This window comes from Meles meles, chromosome 7, assembly GCF_922984935.1.
Source record: "Meles meles chromosome 7, mMelMel3.1 paternal haplotype, whole genome shotgun sequence".
Classification (NCBI taxonomy): domain Eukaryota; kingdom Metazoa; phylum Chordata; class Mammalia; order Carnivora; family Mustelidae; genus Meles; species Meles meles.
Window position 1 is genome coordinate 135,273,723 of NC_060072.1, and position 23,970 is coordinate 135,297,692.

The 23,970-nt window shown below is 39.4% G+C and overlaps 1 protein-coding gene across 1 annotated transcript in view; it reads left to right on the forward strand.

The window, feature by feature from the left end:
• MYO3A (myosin IIIA) overlaps window positions 1-23,970 on the forward strand; it is a 230,683-nt gene that overhangs the window by 49,318 nt on the left and 157,395 nt on the right. Inside the window, exon 8 of the mRNA XM_046012977.1 lies at window positions 2,183-2,338. Coding sequence (XP_045868933.1) covers window positions 2,183-2,338 — 156 coding nt within the window. The remainder of the gene's footprint in view (window positions 1-2,182; window positions 2,339-23,970) is intronic.

A 23,970-nucleotide genomic window follows, 5' to 3' on the forward strand; every position in this document is an offset into this window, starting at 1 on the left:
TTATGTGTGTTGGACACTACTCAGAAAATGTAGAAAGGGCAAAGAAAGTGGAGGACACAGTCATACCCATACTAGAGTCATTGGTGTTTCTACCAAGAGTATCTGCTTATTCCCTTATTCCTGTAAAGACAAAAGGCTTAGAGTTAAGGGGTATGAAAACCTGGGGATTGATAGTCAAATTTTGTTCCCCAGTTTTCACATGAGCATCTGTTACTGAGTACGGACTGTGTAGTACAGAAGATTGGATGATGTGTAGTTAGACCTTACGCATCTTCTGGGAGAATCACCGAGAACGTTGAAGGGCTCCGACAATTCGTAATTGTGCCCCACGTCTGCGGTCCTTCCACACAGATCCTCAGTGGAGCTTGTGGCTTTGATGCATTCCACACGGTTTCACCTCCGGGAAACATTTCCCGACTTCCTCCCAGCAGCTAGTTAGCATTCTGCCCTGGGTGCTTTCGCTGTGTTTTGTTCCTCTTCCGTGAGGAACAGCTGTTTGGAAGCCTCTCTTCCCAGGCAGGAACTTCAGGGCACCGGATATGCCTTACTTGTCCCTGTAATGCCTCCATCCTGCAGAGTGCCTGGTACATACCAGCTCTTTGTTACACTTTTACTTGGAGAAAAGAGTCGCATATGTGACTACACTCAATCCATGGACCAAGAGCTCCAGATGTCAGAAAAGGTTACATTCTGTTAAACTAAATGATCACGAAGAACACTTGTTCTTAATGCTCAGAAATCATCATCCTGGTTCCTTAGTGTATTTTACCATCCTTGGGAAATATGTTACTGGTTAAGCCCAGGAAAGTAAATGGCCAAATCATCATCCCAGGAGGAGTGACAGTACAGATTAGAAATGCCACTGCCAAGTCAAGGCATGGGCTGCTTCTTCTTTCTTTTTTTTTTTCCTCTATGTCACCAAGTGCCAGCCCAACACTGATCAGTTGGTTCACAAGCACAGATCCTCTGAATCCCAGGGTGAGAAGGGTACTGGAAACTGACACAGTCCAAGCCGTATCCGGAGCGTAAATCCTTCCCGAGCGTGCACACTGAGTGGCCATCCCATCAGGATGTCCTCATCCCTAATCAAGGTGATCCTACCCAGAGCAGCCCATTGTAACTTTGAGAAGCCTCCCTGTTGAAAAGTTCTTCTTTATGCTGCCCTCAAACCTCTTTCTCTCATAATTCCACAAATCGATCCTGGGTTCTTTGTCTCTTGTGACCACTGAAAACTAGTCGAATCTCTCTTCCAGATATTTGAAGACAGCTGTCATGGCTGATTCAATGTCCCACTTGTTCAACTGTCCCTCCTGTGATGCTGTTTCAAGTGTTCTCACTAACTTTATCCTTTCTCATGCTACAATCTAGACCCCCAAAGATGTGCACTGATGTGGAATTTAAACATCCCTGGCACATTAATTTAGCAGTTTTATCCCGTAGAAAGGAAATAGATCAACTGAGAAGCCTTTAAAAGCATTAGGGGAGGGGCGCCTGGGTGGCTCAGTGGATTAAGCCGCTGCCTTCGGCTCAGGTCATGATCTCAGGGTCCTGGGATCGAGCCCCACATCGGGCTCTCTGCTCCGCAGGGAGCCTGCTTCCCTTGAGCCCCACATCGGGCTCTCTGCTCCGCAGGGAGCCTGCTTCCTCCTCTCTGCCTGCCTCTCTGCCTACTCGTGATCTCTCACTCTCTGTCAAATAAATAAATAAATAATCTTTAAAAAAAAAAAAAAAAAAGCATTAGGGGAGGGAAACGGAAAAGTTTGTTTTAATTTTAGATAAGCTTTCAAACTGTAATGACTTCAATCCTTCATTTGTTAGCTGCTGGCTTGTAAAGGAGCCTGCAGGGGAGATTGCATTTCCTTACCACTATGCCAGCATGCTTGCCCAAGGGGGCCGTGTTTAGTCGGCAGTTGGGAAGGCCACGTGGCCTTGCTCCCAGACGTGTCCTCATTCACAAACATGCATTCTGCCATATTGCAGGTTAACATGCTTTGAGACATGCCTCTCAGGATGAACACTGTGAGGAGCGTTGCTCTCTTGTGTTACGCTAGTTGTTAGGAATATGAATAATAACGTCAAAACTCGAACTGATTTAGTAATTACATCTTTCTTTCCTTCTCTCTTGCTCTCTCTCTCTCTCTCTCTCTCTTTTTTTTTTTTTTTTTTTTTTTGGCCAGTGCAGGTGCTTGACTAAAGATTATGAAAAGCGCCCAACAGTGTCAGATCTTTTACAGCATGAATTCATTACTCAGATCGAGGGCAAAGATGTGATGTTGCAAAAACAGCTCATGGAATTCATCGGCATTCATCAAGGCATGGGAGGCACAGAAAAGGCCAGGTAATCCAATAACATCTTCATTCACAAAGTCCAAACATCACTTAATGACACTGTACAGTTTTATAATGCAGTAGTGCTGAAGGTGAGAAAAAAACTCATTTAAATTAGTGCACTGTGGGTTCTGAGATAAGGGGATACTTGCATGAAAAGTGAATTCATGTGTTGAGTTGCATCCCGGTATTGGTAACGTTGCTTGCAGCATTTTCTAAACAACTTCATCAGAATAAAGAATGTAAACTTTAGTAGATGATTAACGTTGGCATACATCTTCTTGTGTTTTCTGATCTTCTGTAAAGTTAAGGTATCTTATATTTGAGACTTAAAAAGAGACATAAACCTGAAAAGGCTTTCTGGTAAGTATTATTTCTTGGTGTCCTTTTTTTCTGGCTGAACTCTATTCAGAAATATTTTAAATATCATTACTCCTACTTCCTATTTGGGTTTCTAATAATCTACTATGTATAGTTTATGTAATATTGAATATGTCTTTTATTTATTATAGATAGTATATATGTTTATTTCAGGGAACTAGGAAGATACAGAGAAGTATACAACAAAATAAATCAAATATATCATTTTAATCTATAACCTTATAGTATCTTATGAATGGATATACGTTTTTTAAAAATTAGAATACTATTTATATGTGTTCTGGAGCCTGCTTTTTTTTTTCTTGGTAATCCCCATCACCTGTTTCACCCATCCCCCATACTCTGTCCCGTCTGACAACCACCAGTTTGTTCTCTGTATTTATGAGTCTGTTTGGGGATTTTTGTTTGTTTGTTTGTTTTGTTTTTTAGATTCCACATGTAAGTGAAATGATACGATATTTGTCTTTCTCTGTTGGATTTGTTTTACTTAGCATATACCCTCTAGGTCCCTCCATGTTTTTCAGATGGTAAGATCTCATTCCTTTTATAGTTGAGTAATATTCCATTATATAGTTATACTACATCTTCTTTACCCATCCACCTTTCCGTAGACACTTGGGTTGCTTCCATATCTTGACTATTGTAAATGATGCCACAGTGAACACATGGGTGCGTGTATCTTTTCAAATTAGTTTTTCATTTTATTTGGGTAAATAGCTATTAGTGGAATGACTGGATTGTATGGTATTGCTATTTTAAATTTTTTGAGGAAACTCCATACTGTTTTGCAGAGTAACACACCAGTTTACATTCTCACCAACAGTGTGTGAACAGTCCCTTTTTTCCACATCCTCACCAACACATTATTTCTTGTCTTTTTGATACTAGCCATTCTGATGGGTATGAGGTGATATCTCAATGTGGTTTAGATTTGCATTTCCCTGATGATTAGGGATCTTGAACATCTTTTCATGTGTCTGTCGGTCATCTGTATATCTTTGGGAAAATGTCTATTCATGTCTTCTTCCATTTTTAATCAGATTATTTGTTAGTGTTGGGTTGTAAAAATTCTTTATTTTGGATATTAAATCCCTTATTGGATATATCATTTGCATATATCTTTTCCCATTCAGTAGGTTGCTTTTTCATTTTGTTAGTGGTCTCCTTTGTTGTGCAAAAGGTTTTTATTTTGATGTAGTCCTGATAATTTATTTCGGCTTTTGTTTTCCTTGCCTGAAGAAACATGTCCATAAATAATGTTGCTAAGGCCAATGTCCAGGCCAATGTCCAAACCAATGTCCAAGAGAATACTGCCTGTGTTATCTCTTAGTTTTATGGTTTCAGGTCTCACATTCATGTCTTTCATCCATCTTGACTTTATTTTTGTGTAAAAAAGTAGTCCAGTTTCATTCTTTTACACATAGCTCCCCAAGTTTCCCAACACCATCAAAGAAACTGTCTTTATCCCATTGTATATTTTTGCCTCCTTTTTCATAGATTAATTGACCATTTAAGAGTAGGTTTATTTCTGGGCTCTCTATCCTCTCCCATTGATCTATGTGTTGGAGCCTGCTTTCTTCCACTGAATAGTGAATAGCCATGTCATTAAATCCATGTCATTCATATTATTCTGCGAAAGATTTTTTTAAATACTGCCAGCATTACCTTGTATGACTTTTCAATGATTGATTTAAATAATCCCCTATTATTAGATATTTAGGTTGTTACTAATTGTTTCTATCTCTGATAAGTAACATTGTAATGAACAGAGTTGTACACAAATCCTTTATTATTTCCTTAAGATAAGTTCCTAGACACAGTGCTAAGTCAAAGGGTAGTCTTTTGTACTTTCAGTTTATTCTTGAGAATTCTATTAGTTTCATTTAAGGAAACATATCATTATTTAAGGGCTAAGTGAGGAGAAGTGAGTAGAAAATGGTGCATGACTTAAAAGGTGATTCTATTTGAGTTCCTGTCAGGGGTCACATGTTTCATTCCTATTTGTTTAATGCCTAACTGTGTACCAGACATTGTTAGGACTTTATATTATCTCATGTGATTTTATAACATCCCTGATATAGGACACTCCATTTTCACAGCTGAGAAGAACCAGAGTTTACAGAGGCTAATTAACTTCTACAAGGCTACACAGGCAATGAATGACCTAGCAGGAATTCAAATCCTGGTTCCTAAACCCAGGCTTTATTCACATGAGTAAACAGAGTAATGATAGTAGACATCTCTGGAGGTTAGGCCTTGCCTATATGAGTTTACAGCCTTGCTAGAGAAACAGCACTCATATACCTTAGTGAGGAAACATTACGTTGTGAGTGGAGTGAATTACAGAGAAGAAGGAAGGGGGCATGTAGTTTACAGTGAGGAGATGGCCCTGGGCTCATACATGTCCTTCCTTCCTTCTTTTTGTGACTGTAGTTCCATAGTCAGCCACAATCCCATACTTCCCAGAGCAAGTGGACAAACAACAAGCAAACAAACAAAGTGAACAGAAATTGAGTGTTGGTGCTCAAGAACTATGGATAATTTGAGATTTTACCTTATTTGCAAGCTAATAAGTTGACCTGCCAGTTACAAGCATATTGGCAGAAGATATGAGACTCCAGGATCAGAGACAAAGGACCCTATTATTCTTGTTAAGCCGGGAACATAAGTTTTATATTCATGATGGTTATTCTTGTCCCACAAATCCTAGTGCTGATATGGAATGACCTAGATAGATTGGTGTATACAGTGGGCTTGCCAGGTGGTGTAGGGACCCTGAGCTTGGGAAACCCCAATCTTTGAAAAGGGAAGGGCTAGTGAACCTGCCCAAACTTTGTCCTGGAGCAGACATTATCTTTACTATTTTGTTAAGCAAATAACTTCCATCTGTCATGGAGAGAGACATTATCTCTAATTTCCACCATTTGCTATGCAAGCATTCTTGGAAATACAGTCTGGAAAAAAAGCTAATGTAAGACATGCAGAAACGAGAGAGACCCATGGATAATTGTCTCCCAGCATTCAAACATCGTAAGAATGGTTGAATTAAACAATATTTAGATTCTAAGTCTGTTGCTCTAAGTTCCAGAGATAAAAACAAAGAAAAAAAATTATTGAAAACAACTCTACGTTGGACACCACATTAGATTCAACACTTGTGTTTCTGAGTCACAAAATTGATTCTTGTTTATCTTGTTAAGAATTCAGAATATGTTTTCAATGTGAGAACTTCTGTTTCACTCAGAATTGTGGAAAATTTTCAGTCATTATTCCATTAAATATTGATCTTCTCTTATTCTTTTTATTTTCTAAGAGATAAATAATGCAATGTCCCAATATACCTTATGTGTCTTATGCTTTCTCCTTTATATTTGTCTTTCCTTTATCAAACCTCTGCTGTATTTTGGATGATTTCTTCAAAATTGTTTCTCAATTCTGAGAATAGGACTAGTCTAGAGTTACCCTGTAAACTTTTTTTTCAGGCTGATATTTCTGTCAACAGCTGTATTTTTCATTTCTACAGTTTCTTACTTTTTGTAAACGTTCTTTATTCATTTCTGGCTTTATATCTGGCTGTTCATATCTGGCTGATTTATTTATTTTTTGTGTGTGAATGTAATTCTTTTCTTTTTCTCTATAGACTCTTTAACAGTCATTTTTTTATTTATATTCCAACCAGGGTGAATTGTCCTGATTATTGAGTTTATTTGCTTCCTTAATATTTGGTTTCCTTCTGGGGTTTAGAATTTTGATTTGCTCTCCTGTCTTGAACGGGAGGGGTTTCTCTCTGCTTTTTCTTTTCTTCTGCATTCTCTTCTCCTATTTTGAAAGTTTTGCCTTAGCCGTAATATGGCTTCAGGAGTCTTTCTGCCCAATAGGACTTGGAGGATATTGCAGTTCTGGCCATGGAACCAGTAGGAAGTAGACCCAGTGTGTGCTTGGTCTTGCCATCACAGGCACTTGGGTCCAAAAAAGGAAGAAGATGCAGAATTTTTTCAGTGTTCTCTTTCAGGTAAGAGACAACCCTCCCCACATTCAGCTCCCAGCCTACGTCAGGCCCTTCACTGTGAGTGGGGTATTTCATTTCCTTTACTGCTCTGGCCTTTTCTGCCTTTCTCTAGTCCTGGACTTTGTGTCAGCCTGTGGTTTCTGCTCTCCTTCCCAGGGTGTATCTGACCTTTTAGGTCCACTGTCATGATCATCTTGTTTTGGAGAAGGTCTTTGTCATTTTAATTCGACTTAAAAAATATTTGGAAAAATATTTTATCTTTCACAAGTGTATATTTGGAGGGGGTGAGAGTAGCGTTTGAATCATTAATGTACAACACACTTTGGGCCACAGATCTTAGTCTGAGGTCATAGGAGGAGGAAGTATTTTCCTGCTCTCAGCACTTGTATACTAGTTCCAAAGTGTGAAACATATTCAGGCAAAAGAAGAGACACTGCAGGGAGCCACTTGCAACACCTTGGGAAAAAGTAGTCTTCATAATCAGACAGAAGTATTAGATTTGGTACAGTTCCCAGCACTGGTAAAGTTGATCCAAAATCTGACTGTACTAAATCAACATAGCTAACTCAAAGCTGACATTTTTTTGTATGTGATATTGACATTTTGAAATTGGATTGATATATGTATTTGGCTGGATAATTTTTTTTAAAAATCCTAATTTGGTTTTAAAGAAGACTGTCCTATGGTAAATTGAATACAAACTGAGTACTTTAAATTTCCCAATAAGGGCCAGGGGGCAGTGTTAGAAGGCACTGTGGGATGGATACAAGAACTTTCTTTTTTAAGTCAAGGCCTGAATATAACAAGTCACTCTCATAACTTACTTAACTAGTCTGAGGAATTGAGATGCACAGAAGCCGCAATTGCTTCCACGACTAACTCTCAAACCATGGAAATGCATTTTCACAGGAGTTAAATTGACAGTGTTACTGTGCAGACTGAATCAGTAAGAATTTTTAATTGTAAAATATTTTAAAAGAAAAGTTTGGCTTGGGCGCCTGGGAGGCTCAGTCGGATAAGCGTCTGCCTTTGGCTCAGGTCATGATCCCAGGGTCCTGGGATCAAGTCCCACATTGGGCTCCCTGCTCCACAGGAACTCTGCTTCTCCCTCTGCCCCTCCTCCTACTCATTCTCTCAATTTCTCCCTCTCTCAAATGAAAAATAAATAAAATCTTTAAAAAGGAAAAGTTTGGCTCTTGAATCCAGTATTGTATTCTATTGCCTGATTTCATGGGAATAGATGAAGTCATTTGTATTTGAAATGTACTATTAAGCTTTCTTGACTAAAAACAATCCAGCCCAATTTAAGAAGAAAAGCAATTGAGTGAAAAATGCTGGATGGCTCAGAGAATTGAGAGGAAGGCAGAGTGCCAGGCTTTCGCCTGAAGCAAAGAAAGCCTCAGATAGCCTTCCCCAAGAGCTGCTTGCTAAGAAGCCACCACTGACACCCACCCTCCCTGCTCCAAGTCCTGCAGCAACATTGGTTTCTGAAATGCCACAACCACCTCAAAATATTTGTAAACTGACCTTGAGCTTTGTCACTCCCTCAAGACTCTAAGTTCCATACAAGACCATCTGGTTCCCATTCTTGGGTCACAAATCCATGTTGCAGGTGAAGAAAGTACAGTGAGAAGCCCTTGCTGCTTCTTTACTTCTGGTATCTATGAGGCAGAATCCTTTCTTGCAACCGTCTTGGAATTTCTTCCCACAAAAGAAAGCTATTTTGAGATACTAAAGCAATAAATTATGTGGAATATGCAAACAGTTTCCTGAAATTCTTTCTTTTATGTATCTTGAACCTTTACCTAAAAGTGTTATTTAAGGTACGATGTGCATTCCTTATAAATAAAGGCAAAAACTACCCCAGTACATAGTTGAATGGTAAATCCCAAACCAGGATTTCATTTTGTGGAGTGCCTGGGTGGCTTGGTTGGTTGAGCTTCCAACTCTTGGTTTTGGCTCAGGTCATGATCTCATGGGTTGAGATCTCATGAGTCCTGGGATCAAGCCCCATATCAGGCTCCATGCTCAGAGGGGAGTCTGCTTGAAAAATTCTTTCCCTCTGCCTCTCTTCCCACTTGCTAGCTATCAATCAATCAATCAGTCTTTTTAAAATTTTCATTTTGTGGTGGTTATATTATTAACATGTTACCTTTAACATTTTCTTTTGCTTTATACACAAAGCAAAATAACTTTAATATTTTGCTCAATACCCTCGATATGCTGGTGGTGATTAACTTTGATGTGTATAAATTATGTTTTGCATATAATTTTATAGAAGCAAAAAGGAATGTTTGTAAGAATTAAGTAATTCAAACATAGTTATTTCTTAAGCCAAAAATAATGGCTGTATTTGTGGTGGTCTTAAAATCACCCCACTTGTCCCAGCATATATGGTTTTCAAACCAGGATATAAGGCAACTTTGAGACATATCTGAAAGGATTAACACATGAAAGACAAACTAAGTTTTCCAACTCTTCAGGACTGAAATCCTGGTTCAAGCTGTCAATTCTTTATTTAGGTATAAGACTTTATGTCATGAAAATTCAGTTGAATGGGATTCTGATTTTATAGAAAAAAAAAGAAAGAAACCCAGAAAAATTAGTAGGAAGTAATAACAGGGTTTTTTCAGTATGCTACAATGCATGATTCTATTTTATTCTATTTTCTGGACATGATAATTTTTCTCTAATGGCTGTAACTATGTCTTTGTGAGAATTATGTACCATTTGGAACGTTTACTTATTTCTCTTAATATGTGGGGCTTTTAAAATGCTTATCCTGGCTGCTCGTATAATAACCATTCTTTTGGGTTCCCATCTCCACATGAATACTGCAAAGACACTTCAAAATGAACATGTCCAAAATTGAATTTACACTGTCCCACCCAAAATTAGTTCTTTGGTCCCTTACTTTTTTTTTTTTTTAAGATTTTATTTATTTATTTGACAGAGAGAGAGATCACAAGTAGGCAGAGAGGCAGGCAGAGAGAGTGAGAGGGAAGCAGGCTCCCTGCCGAGCAGAGAGCCCGATGCGGGACTCGATCCCAGGACCCTGAGATCATGACCTGAGCCGAAGGCAGCGGCTTAAACTACTGAGCCACCCAGGCGCCCTGGTCCCTTACTTATTAATGGCACCACTGCTCAATTCCTTATGCCAACCAGAAATCTAGGGATTATTTTGAAGTATTCTTCTTTCCTACTTTCTGTGTTTAGTCCAGAGGACGGCTAAATTTCTTATGTCCCCATTCAACCCAACACCAATGGTGATAAAATCATTGCTACCATGGAAATCATGAATTGAGATAATGCCGATGTTGTCTCAGTGTTTATTGAGGCCTGGACCACATGCTACCATGTGGGAGCTGACGGCTGAAGTATATATAGTCTGTGCACCTGGGGGCTTATGTTTTAATAAAAGGGATAAGGCAAGCCTGTAAAAAGCCATTATACAAAATAAGATGATCCGGTCCGATGAAAGGAATACAAACCGGGTCCTATGAGAGAAGAAGCAGAGAATGTTTATGGTCACAGAGATAGGAAGGCTTATCCAGGAGGGGGCCTTCGAAACCCCACTGGAATAAACAGGACTTAGTCACCTGTGAAAATGGAGTTACCACCTGCTGAACATTATTTCTAGAAAGAACAGCCTGAGCAAAATCAAGAAAGCAAGGAGAAAGGCAATGCTCACAGAAAGGCAAGCATTTAATCAATCGTAAGGGGAAAACTCAAGAAATGTGGTTGGAGATACCCACAGAGTGCCGACCACACAGATAGAGAGTGTTGAGAGTCAGACGGGAGGCCTGACCAGTGTTCTTGGCAGTCTGCACTGGGGATGCCCCGAGGCCACCTGGGCCCTGCTGTGCTCCATCCTTTCATTGGTCCTGAAAGGTAAACTATGGATACACCAAGACTGTTTATGGCAGTACTTTTGGATGCTTTTTTTGTCCCCAGTATTTCTTCCTAACTTAAAGCTATTGTTGTTGTTTTTTTTTTAGTGAAAGAAGTTGGTCTCCATCATATTGAATGACCAAGACATTAGTGGCTAGTGTTTGGCTATTTGGAGATGACAAATCAATTGATATATTTATTTCTATGTGTTTGTGTGTTGTTTTAATCGTTTGGTGTATGCGTCTGTGTACGCATGCTTATATTCTAAGTAAATTTTATTTTGGAAAATTCCAGATTTATCTTGGCCAAAATAAGGGGTAAAGGAATTGTCCATATAAAAGTCTCAGAGAAAAGTTCTTTTTAAGGCACAAACAGGTGACAGCATCTGGCCAAGATAAGGAATCGAGAAAAATGACAGGTGGAAATGGAATGTATTAAGGGCCCATCTAGTGCCAGGAAATTTAGAAAACAAATGATAACTTTTCCTTCCCCCTTGAAATATATCCTTATGCCTTTCTTTACTACTTCCTCTTCCAGAAAAGCTCCCACATAAGAGCTAAATAGCTTCTAAGCATGGTCCCCTAAGGAATTTTATAAGGTACAGGCTATTGAATAAGCATTCCCTAGGGAAGACCATTATGCTTATTTCTGCTTTTAAGTCTCAATAAATAAAGGAATTCAAATAAACAGGAAGAAGAAGTTGTTAAAATGTCCTAACAAGCTGTGAATAATGCCTAGGAATAAGTTACATTGATGTTTCAGAATAAAATTCTCTACAAACAGGAAAAACCACCAAGGACAGGGGAAAAATAACTGTCAACCAAGGTGGGGGGAAAAAAGACTTGTTCAGGGTCATTTTCTGTTCTGTCATGAACCCATTTCTGTCCAGAACCCATTTGTCTTAACACCTTGTTCAGTTTCTGTCTGTATCATACTGCCCCCCCCCCCTTTTTTTCCTCCAGAGAATAGTCATACTAAAAGAGACTACTATTACTGGAAGGGAACTTCTCTTCTGGTTCCTTTTTGGAGAGACCATAATGGAAGCCCGTAGAAATCCAGTCCTCCCAATTCAGTAGCAAGCTTGTGGCCAGCAGAGGGCTGTAGCTCAAATCCCAGGATTTTCAGAACAACACTCTTACTGGTTTCTGTATCTCTCACTGGAAGTAGAAATTGGCCTTCACAAAACTGGTGATACAAAGAGTTTTTGTTGGACTTTTGGGGACTGCTTTGTATGATTTTACTCCTAATGGACATTTCAGCCTGTACCAATTTCTTTGCGATCTTGTGCTTTACTGAGTAGCGTGTTCAAGGGTCAAGAAATCTTTGCTCACATTTCCCTAGACTTCTTTGTTTTAATTAAGAGGGTAGAGAATAGAAATAAATAAGTCTAAGATGGCAGTCTGATTGACAGCATCTTTGAAATATTTGGGATACAGTCATGTACTAACTTGATTTTAGTGACAGCTGGACAAAAGTTGATCATCAATGTCATGGTCTTTTCATTTCTCTTGGAAAGAGCCCCTCATCTCTGCAATGAGTTTAAGGATTTGCATTTGTTATTAGTAAGCCAGTGAACAGCGAGGACCAACAAAACTGAATTAACTTATAAAATACTTTGTCCCATTTCTCTGGTAATTGCTACTTGAAGTTAAACCACACTCCAAGACTTCTTCTAGTGTGCTATTTTTCAGTCTTTAGTTTCATTGAGGTCTGAGAGGACAAATTCTCAGGGGCTCCTAGCATGTCACTGGTGACAGTGTGTGGGCCTGTGACTACCAATGTGTCCATCCCTTCCCTGCCCCATTCCCCATCTTCACCCTGGCCACAAGGGCACTGGCTATGCTTTTTCATTCATCTCTGGGCTCATGCAGTATTCTCTGCTCGAAATCTCCCCTCTTCATTCTCTCCTTGAAAATATACTTCAAAACTGTATCTCCAAAAGTCAGTTCAGCACTTTTGAGATGCCTTCCCCCAATCCCCAAGTGTGTTTATATTTTCTGTCCTCTGTGGTCATGCAGCCCCTTGTTCCTGCTTCAGAGTCAGACAGACTTAGATTCAAGTCCTCATCCTTCCGTGTACTAGTCCTGCCATGTACCAGTTTTGTGACTCTGGGCACGTAATTGAACCTCTCTTGGACCCAGTTAATTCTTGTTTATGACATGGGAATGCAAATAATGCCTACCCCATGAAGCCGTGAGGATAAATGTAATAAGACCTAAAAAGCATGGACATGGTACCTGGCCACAGTATAAGCTATCACCATCACTTAATGGTACTTATATACAATATATTTGTGAATCTTAATCATCTTTGTATCTCCAGTGCTGGGTCCAGGACTTTGCAAGCAGTAAGTGCTCAATAAATATACTGTTGACCCTTGAACAGCATGAGGTTGTGCAGTCGAAAATCCAAATATAACTTTTGACTCCCCCAAAACTGAACTGCTAATAACCCACCATTGACCAGAAATCTCACTAAGAACATAAACAGTCAATTAGCACATTTTGCATGTTATATGTATTATATACTCTATTTTTTGCCATAAAGTAATCTAGAAGAAGAAAATCATAAGGGAAAGAAAATACATTAAAGTACTGTACTGTATTTTTTGAAAAAAAAGTTCACGTGCAAGTGGACCCATGCACTCAAACCCATGTTGTTCAAGGATCAACTGTATATAAACTTTTTTTTTGCAAAGATTTTATTTATTTATTTGACAGAGAGAGAGAATGCAAATAAAGAGTGACAGGCAGAGGGTTCAAAAGCTGAGCAAGGAGCTGGATTCGGGACTCCATCCCAGGACCCTGGGATCATGACCTAAGCCCAAGGCAGGTACTTAACAGACTGAGCTACCCAGGTGTCCCAATTGTATATAATCTTGACTTGAAGGGTTTGGGTTGAATGGTATAGAAAGCCCTCATCTGGCTTTATATATTTAACAGACACAATTAATAGTGCATTTAACTATTTATTACTCAACTATAAAAATAATGGAGAACCAACATGAAAGATTTTTCTTGAGAGAAGGATTTTTTCTTTTTTTTTTTTTTCCTAGAGAAAACTTCTTTTTATAGTTTTCTTGCTGGGGTAGGGGCAGAAACAGAGGACTTGGGAAAAATAATCAAATTTACACAATCCTCTTATTTGTTTCTTAAAGTCATCTCTGTGAAGTTGTGTGTTCATGGGTCATGGTCTTTCTTTTAGGATAACACCATTGAGGCACAGTGAGCCCTTGCAGAGGTAGGACTGAAACTTCTAACTTTCATCTCTGTGTTTTTTCTAGAAATGCAGTTATTCATTCATCAAGAGAATCTAACCAATACCCTGAGGGTAAATCATGTGTTTTAGAGGTGTTTTGATAGTGGAAGTTATGGAGTGAATGGATTTGGGCATGCCATGTCTTATTATAACCAACACATGAGGTTCTACGATGTCGATTCTGCCTCTTGTAAGAGAATATTGCATATTCTGTTTGAAGCTCCAATTTAAAGGACTCAAGCTTTCATTATCACTCTGGTTTTAACAATTTTGCCAACACAATTATTCACATGCTTCCACTTAATCTTTGCCTGTCTCACTCCATTACTTTTCTCAGATGGGAGCCATTGGAAACTTTTGCTTTGAAACTTGTTTTGATTGTCTCTGCTTCTTAATTCTTTTGAAGGAATAATGAATATGGATATTAGTTTATTTGTAAAAGTGACCCTTACTTATTATTTAAAAACCCAACAAATACATAAAAATATAAAAGAAGTTTTAGGAAATCCCTTGAAACCACAGCACCAAGAGGAGTGGGGAAAAAAAAACCAACATAAACATTTGATGAACACAATTCTAAATTTCTCTCTCTATGTGTGTGTGTAGCAAGAGAGATAGATTTTACAAATATGGAATTCTTCTATAAGTGCTATTTTATTGAAATCTTTATTGACATATTATAAATTTACATGCATTTGTAGGAAATAATACAGACAGACCCATGTATCATCTGCCCAATTTCCCTCAATGGTTACATTTCATAAAACTATATACTCTTTGAAGTATTTTACTCAAACTTAACAGAAGAAAGAGAAACTTAGGGCAAAACGGAAAAAATTGTAGAAAGTCAAATAAATGTTTAGCTCTTCACCTCAAGACTTTTTGGATTTTGCTTAAGTTAAAAGGTTAGATTCATTTTGATTCAGTTCTAGACAACGTCTGCTACCTCCTTGCTCTGAAGAATGAAGTTGGCATAGTTATACTCCCTCCCATCCCCTTGATTTCCACATCCTGGACTTGTTACCCATTCTTTTATGTAATTAATGCTTCATGTTTGTAGTTCACCTGTGAGCCTAATTTCTAGGGCTGTTTAATCTTTTTTCTGAATTTAAGTTGATTCAATGCACACCTCAAGTCTTTTCGACTATACCCTTCCTTTTCTGAGAGCCTTATTTTAATTATTCTCTTGGGTCAGTAAATCATGTCATCCCCTAATTATTTCCAGAAAGCCTCAAACCCGAAATTCTTGCTTTCTTGAGCTCGAAGCTCAGGTTAGTTAGGTAAAGTAGACTTAGGTCCGTGTTTTCTTTTCCTCAAAACACTGCAAACCCTGTTCCACTCTGCCTAGGGCAGGTGTATTGCTATTGAGAGAACCAAGGCAATGAGCCTCCTCCCTTTGTTCATGACTGGTTCTTTCACAGGATGTCTGTTGGAGGGTCAGAAGCTTCACGAAGCTGTGTCTTAACGACCATTCTTCCAGATCCGTTTCATTTACACTGGGCCACGTGCAGGAGCCAACTCCCACTGCCTCATGAGAGCCAACTGAATCTTTGTTCTTTTCTCTTTCATGTTGTGTACTTAACCCATGTGGCTTACCCTGTCTGTGAATTCAGTCAAGTTTATTCCCCATCTTTTCTTCGGTCATGATTTTTTCCTCCATCCCTTTTCTGATCACAGACAACTCAGTTTTGATCTCTTTCTATTGTCTTATAACCTGTGTATTAAATCTTCCCACCTTCTCTTTCAAGAGAAAAAAAAAATCTTCAGAGTTTGCTGTCTTAATGAGATCATATAAGAAACATCTTTGAAGGGGGCGCCTGGGTGGCTCAGTGGATTAAGCCGCTGCCTTCGGCTCAGGTCATGATCTCAGGGTCCTAGGATCGAGCCCTGCATCGGGCTCTCTGCTGAGCAGAGAGCCTGCTTCCCCCTCAATTTCTGCCTGACTCTCTGCCTACTTGTGATCTCTCTCTCTGTCAAATAAATAAATAAAATCTTAAAAAAAAAAAAAGAAACATCTTTGAAGGATAGAGAACATTTGTCTGAAAATATATATTCTTCAGTTACCTTGTGCTTATAATCAATCCTTAATTACTCCTCTTTCTCCCCTCCCCTTTTTTTTTTTTTTTTTTTTTTGGTTAGAAGTATGTACGGTGATGAATGTCTTCCAAGTGGGATTGGAAATAGCTGTGTGCTAACCAAAAAAATAAGGGGGAATGGAAAAAGGATGATTTGAAACATCTTCATCTTGGATTAGGTTGATTCTCTTGAACACCCTCCTACCAAATCTGTATTTTCTTTGCTTTCTCCCCTCAGTTTTGAGCCTTTAAGAAGTCACTGTACAAGGCCACTGGCCGGCACCAGCCCAGGGAACACCATTCATACCGTGGTCTCTCTAATGACAGTCTCTCTGTGTCATGTCATATCTCGATTATCGACTGCTGCTGCTTCCCTGCTCCCTCTACCCCCTGGCCACCAGCCACTCCTTTACTGATGAGTAGATGATAGGTCATTCTTCCCTGGTCTTCTCCCACCCCTTGCTTTCCTGAATGTGAACCAGGTCTTCTCAGAACTTTTTCCCACTTCCCACTATGAACTTCTCATGCCCCTGGAACCGACAACTCCGAGAAAAGGCTCATTGAATCCCACTCTCAGGGCGGTGCACTTTCTTTCAGGAAAGTCTCTTTTCTGGAAATAACCATGTGGTGTCACAATTTAGCTACCCAAGAGAATAATTAAAATAAAGAACTCAGAAAAGGGGAGGCCTAAGGGTCACATGTTGGTTCTCAACTTCCTTTCTCATTTTAATACAGATTTCTCATTACTTGACCATTATGACTATGCTTTGGGACTATGGCCATTTCTGTTTTTTCATTAAAGAAAGACACTTTTCAATTCTTCCTCTTTTTTGTTGTTTAATGAGTTGTCAAGGAAATGAATAATTACTTTACTCTATGATCTTTAACTTGAAGTAACTCTTCAGCTTCCTGATAAAATAGGACAGGGTGTGGATTAGAGATTGCCACAGTTTTTGGATGCTTCTTCTTGGGGAGTCTATGTTGCCCATCCCTGCGGCCCAGTACTTTCTATGACATCCTCAGTTAATAGAAGATAGCCGAAGTAAGGCTATGACAGTCTTAAGCCCTTAAAAAACTGGCATTGTCTGCTTCTTGTCTCTTGGAACAACCTCTGAGATCCCAGAACTATCATGAAGGAAGTGTGACTAACCGTGGTCGCCATGCTGGAGAGAGACACGTCAGCCACCCTGAGCAACCATCCTAGTTGAGCCCAGCCTCCTCCCAGTGCCAACTATATGAGTGACGCTATCTTGGCTCCTTCAGACCAGCCTACCCACCAGGTGACTAGCACTGAATGACCTTAACTGATACAACATGGAGCGGAAGAATTTCCTACCTGTGAATCCTGCATGAATCCCTGACCCACAAATCATGAGATATAAAATCACTGAACGAAGCTGCAGAGTTTGGGGATAATTGTTACACAGCAATGAATAACTAGAACAGGAGGATCTGAACCTTACTGAAATCACCAATATTCATAGTACTAATGTGGCTTAAAACCCTTGGATGGCTTATGTAACAATTCCCACCTTGCATGGAAGGGAGATTCAGACATGTCTCGGCAACCAGTGAGGAGAGCTGTTCACATAGGTGGAGGACACCCAGGCCTTCTGGGAAAGGAACTAAAACTGTGCCAACTTCCGCAAGCCAAGCATTTCTTGTAGGTGGTGGGTTGGCCCAGCAGGAGTTTTTCTGCCAAGGGTCATAGAATCTTCTGTGAGATGACTGACACTAAGGGAAAGAACATGGATTTGACCCAATCATAAAGCCCTAGTGGTTAGAAGGAGTCACAACTCTGAATACAAGTATTGGCTGTTAATGAAAGCCATCCCAAGCCCAGCCGAGCCACACCGGTACATCTCTGGGACCTAACGAAGGGCGATGTTATAAGTGGAAACTGAAAGAGGTGCTTCCCTCAGGCTATAAATGGGGTACAAGGGAACACATGTAACACAAGGGAAAAAGACACATCCTTTCCACGATGAACCAGAGGATTATCAGCAGAGGAGCAAAGGGTGCAGCACCCAGAGACACTACTGTGCCTGATGAGTGATGCCAAACACCCACAGCCTCACTGGCAAGGACTCCACACACAGAAGAGTTGCAGTGGTGCCGAGGGACCAACAGCGAGGCAGCCACGGTCTGCCTGGCAAAGTAGGAAGGAGACTGATACTCAGCCAAACAAGAGCTGAGTAACAGCGATGTCTAGCTGGAGTGGATGAGCAATTGTGACACATCCCTATGGGACTAAGACAACAAAAGCCCCATGTGATGCAATAAAGCAGCAAACTAGGATGGCTTGTGTTACGACCCCTGTTGTACCTCTAAGTGATATGGGGTGGCCCAGGCTGGACAAATCCAGAAGGTACAATTGATGTCATAGATTACACGAACACTTTCACCCCGGAGCCCCGAGATCCAAGATTCATGGTGCCCTCTGGAGTTGTGCAGTGTGAACTGTGGATCACGAGCCCGGGAAAATTCTGAGTGCATTTGTTCTACAACCCAGACTATCTGTGATATTAGCTGTGTGGATAGGACGTTAAGACAGGCAGAGAACTAGGTAGAATAAAAAGCTCTCCCTGGTTTCTCTGGCTCATTGCTTATTATCAGGGTCCAGATTTAGCCTGAAAAATGTTGTCCCCTTCAGTACTTTGACATAAAGTTGCTTTCACATAAAAATGTTTTCAGCAAATACATACGAGGATGAAGTCCTCTGATATTTCCTTGAAGTTCAGGTGAATTGATTTACATCATTTTCTTGATATCTTTAGCTTCAGTTAGTGGAAAATCGTTTTTCATTAGCGTTTAGTATTAAAATATGCTAATTATAGTATATATGTAATTTATAGGGTAATTTAAATTTTGTCAGATATTAGGACCACTTTACAGATTCTGAAAGCTTGTATCAGATTCCCAAATTCCTGTAATGTTAATTTGGCAATGATACCCTAGAAATCATTATTTTAATGATAGCATTACCCATTTTTAGATATATTAAACTGATTCAACCCCTTGTTTTAAAAATATTTATACTTTTTCTTATAATTTTATAATTATTTTATTTAAAGAGTTTGCTGAAAATGATTGCATTTGATTTTATGGGGTAAAATGGTATAAATCCAACAGTGCATGTACTTAAATAAAGCAAAAAATGACACATTTTTCTAAAAAGAACAAAATTTCCTGAAAAATTCTGCATATACATCTTTTGGTCTTTCATTCAAAGGCATTAGCCTTTAAAAATTTTTTTATTCTACAGGGGGAAAAATACCCTTTGTGTTTTGGTTGTCTTTTGATTGTCAAGAGCCTTGACCTACTTTTTAAAGATTGCAAGAAATGCTGCAATATTATCTCTTTGGGTTTTTTTTTTGTTGTTGTTGTTGTTGTTGTTTTTAATTAGCAATGGCCTAGGATTTGAATACATCCATTTTTGGTGGTGTTGCCGTAAGAAGAGATGCATTTACATAGAATTACATTAACTATTGGATTCTCCAGTGTCTCACAAGGAGGCAGGAGACCCGTGTGAATGATACTCACTTTTTTGCAGCCAGGCAAGACGCACAGGGTGTGTGGAGGGCAGACATACCATTTTCCCTGAGTGTCTTCACATTTTTATCCTCTAACTATATTTTCAGCATCATGTCAAAGGCAGTAAAAGACGACCAAGCATAACTTGGAAAATTTTGTGCTTTAAATGAGCTAAAACTTGTAACCATCTTTTTGCCATGTTAGAGGAGAGAAATATTTTTTAAGGATAGAAGTCAAGGTTTAGAGCACAATATTTCAGTCTTTCTGAGTAGAATTTAAAATGACATGCCCCTCATTTCTCACTGCCAAACACGCAAAGCTTTATCTCTGGCTGTTCAGCTGCCCTAATCTTGTTTGCTTCCCCATTTAGTTTTGTAATCTCTGCAAAAAAAAAAAAAAAAAAAAAAGCTGTATTTAACGGAATTTTTTTAGTTTTTGGAAGATCATGATTCACTTTGAAGTTAGATTTTTATACATTTATATAAATACAGCTGGGTTTTGTTTTTGTTTTTTGTTTTTTTGAGGGAAAAATCTGAAGTCAGAATGCTCAGGGTTTTTTCAAAAAGAGGAAAGGAGGGGAAATAAATAATACTTAACTATGACAATTCTAGTCTTGGGGATAGAAACTGAAATGGAATACTATTATGTCATGGTTGATTCTGTATGGCTATTACTGTACCACAGGTTCCTCAAAAAAAAAAAAAATTATCTCTATTGATGCCCTATCTATCTATCTAAACATTACCTGGGCGGCCTGGCCTAAACTGTAGGTGTTGTTCACGGTCTATGGAGGATAGCATAATTCCCCCATATTTATTCAAATAGATGGAGGATGGTCATGAATTCTGTTTGGGGGATGTTAAATTTGACTTGCCAATGAAGCATAAAAGTAAAGCTACTAAGTAGGTAGCTGGATAGAGGGGTCTGGACTTCAGGGAGGAAGTTCATGTTTGAAATGGTTTTTTGTTTTTTTTTTTTTTTTTCATTTGCTTATAGAACAAATGCCATGGCACTGGGTGAGGTCACTGAATGTGAGTGTTTAGAAAGAGGAATGAAGGGGACCTAGGCCAGAGCTCTGGGAGACACCAACATTTAGGAATCCCGCAGAGGGAGAGGAGACTGAGGGAGTGTGATCTGTCATAAGACACATGAACCAAGTATTTCAAGGAGAAATAGTGCTGCAAATTCAAAAATAGACCGAAAGTTCAGACACTGGAAGTTCTTCCGTGACCCTGACAAGGGCCATCTCAGCAGAGTGGGCGAAGGGAAGCCCCGGCTGGGTGTGGTTAAGGAGAGAGGTGTCTGAGGAAGACGAGAACGGGGCCTACTCCTTCAGGAATCTTGGCTGTGAAAGGGGCAGATGCGGCGCAGCTGCTGGAAGGCATGGAGCATCCAAGGAGAGAAGTTGAAAGCTGGGGGCTGGCAGAGCGTGTTGAGATCCCGGCAGGAAGAGGCTGACAGTGCATGTGGGAGGGAAGAATGGGTGAGTTGGCCTTTGCTCAGAGTAGAGACACTTTAATCCATTCCAACTGGAAAGGAGGCCAAGAGAAAAGTCTAACTTGTTTAAAATACAAGTATATAGAAAAAAGACTGAAAGGAAACACCAGGATGTTAATTGCGGTTATCTCTTGGTGATGGAGCTATAGGTGATTTTGTTTCTTTCACCTTTTGACATTTTTCCATTTTTTAAACAAAGAATGTAGTTTATTTTTATATTTGGGAGAAAAAATGAATGTAACCAAGATAATCACACACTTTCTAGTGACCCTTCATGCCATCATTCTTCAACCAGGCAAACTACACAAAACTCCCTGGTCATGTTTGTTCTTAACCAGATTAACTTTCTATAATGGCAGTTGTGGCATTGGTAATTCTGCGTATGGAAGGAACCAGTCTCTCCTTCATTGCCACAGAAGTCTCCTTATAGAAACTGGCTCTTCTCTACTCTCCTGTTTATAAGCTGAGAGTGAGGAGAAGAAAGAGGTAAGAAGCCCTTGGCAGATGGACAATAACCATCAGATAGTCTTGCAAACTAAGATGTCGGTCTTATTTCAACATCTAAAAACAGGTCACTCTATCTAAAGTAATAGCACAGAGAAGTCACATTTACAGCAGAAAGAGACAAGATTTCCCACTGGGAACATTTTTCATCAGCTTCCAGATAATCTGATTTGAGGCTCGATCCCAGGACCCTAGGATCATGACCTGAGCTGAAGGCAGACGCTTAACCCGCTGAGCCACCCAGGCACCCCATATACTTTCTCTTGATGCAGTTGCTTTGTAGTTTTAAATCAAAATCTATACTAGAACATAAACTATGTTTTCTTTCATTCTGTTTTTTTTTTAAGATTTTATATATTTATTTGACGACAGAAATCACAAGTAGACAGAGAGGCAGGCAGAGAGAAAGGGGGGAAGCAGGCTCCCGCTGAGCAGATAGCCTGATGCGGGGCTCCATCCCAGGACCCTGAGATCATGACCTGAGCTGAAGGCAGAGGCTTAATCCAGTGAGCCACCCAGGCGCCCCTCATTCTGTTTTTTGAATAGGTAACGCATGCATATTGAACTAGTGCAAAAGAGCCATCGGGAAAAATAGTCTCCTTACTTATGTCCCTTCCAAAAGGCAACCGATATGTCCAGTGTTTTGTGTGTCTTTCTGAAAACATATTTATGTACAAGCAACTAACTACAGCACGAATGGAAAGTTTAACAAGGCTCTTAAACATCATTTTAACATTCTTTATCACTTAAAACATCAAGGATACCTATAATGTTAGAAGCCACTGAAAAATAGTAGTCAGGGTTACTATCTTTCTGAAATTAAAGTGTGAGCGATTGGAGAAAAGATTCACTTTCTAAAACCTTGATCCCCCATAGCTCTTTCATGGACACATTAATTATATTAAATGATATGCATCACGTGTTCTGCAACTAGCTTGTGAGTTTTAATGTAATACTAAGCACTTCACGGTTTAGTTTTTAAAAAAATAGTTTCATTCTCAGTCATCAAGCATATATTTATCTTTAACAAATTTATTTTTAAAAAAAAACTATCTTTTGACCCACTGATCATTGGTAATATCTGCCATCCCTGTCTTCTAGACCCTTCTTTTTGCCCAGATCTCTTGCCTAACAGAGGGTCCCCAAGCTACGGCTTACAGGCCAAACTGGCCTGCCTCCTAGTTTGTAAATGAAATTTTATTAGAGCAGAGTCATGTCTATTTGCTCATGTATTATCCCTATGGCTGCTTTCACACTGTAATAAGGTTGAGTAGTTGTGACGCAGGTCAGATGGCCTTCAAAGTTGAAAATATTTATTTATCTGAGTTTTTTTTTACAGAGAAAATTTGCCAATCCCTATTCTAGAGTATGGAATCTCGGTCATGGTAATGAATGGGCAAATAGCATTAGAGAATAGAAAAATCAAGGAGTGATTTTTAAACGTGTCAATAATGAAATTGTAGTGGTACAGAATATCATATTACAACATGCAAATTATAGACAGTATCTTTGGGTGTCTTTTATTTCATATGCTTCAGTCCCCAGGCAAAGTAGTAGAGAGGTTTAGAATAGTAGGGAGAAAATAGTAGGGAGAGTTAGTGCAGAGATTTGGAATAAATTAAGGAAGACGTCAGTATAGATTTTTCATCTGCTTTCACATATCATTTTCCCAACTTTGTCCTTCTAGCATTGCCGGATTTGTGAACAAGTGTGTATCTGTACAGTCCAGATGAAAGCACATCTTTACAAAATTATATGTGAGAGAGGAAGAGCTCTGTGAATGAAAAAGACAATTACAAATGTCTTGGGGGCTGGGTGACTCTGACATCGTCACTGCAGTCATGACCAGAGTTGGCCTGCTGATCTGGCTGGCCGGCCTGGCGTGTGCTCCCTTCGCCACCATCGTTTCACAACTACATACTTGGCCAAAGGGCCACAAGTGCACATAAATAAAACTGGCCTTCCAGGGCGCACCAGCGAGAGCCTACACTCCCATGGTACCGCCAGTTGTGACTTAGGTACTGGAATTTAAAGAAGGATAAGGAAACTAAAACAAAGCCACTGATTTGTTTGACGAAGGATTTCACTACAGCCCCGGTGGCTCCTGCATTACCTTAGAAGACAAGGCTTGATATTTACAAGAGTATATTTTACCGAAGTAAAAGCAAATAAAGCTGTTGCATGACAATAGTACAACTGTAGAGGCAGGATAAAAACTTAACATCGGGCAGCAGTAGTTGTTTCTTTTTTCCGTGAGCAGAACTGAAATGCAAGTGAAGCCATAATAAGCACCCTCGGGGTATTTGTGACCTTTGACAACGCAGAGAGAAAATATTTATAGTCTGAAACTATGTCTCTCTAGTATGACAGAGTAAATGAAAAATATAATCTGTTTAACAAGCTGTACTTTTCACAAAAGGACAAAAATCTTAGGGAAGGATTCTGACTTTGCTTTTTCCAAGTCTTTCAGAAGTAAAATATTTAATAAAGTGA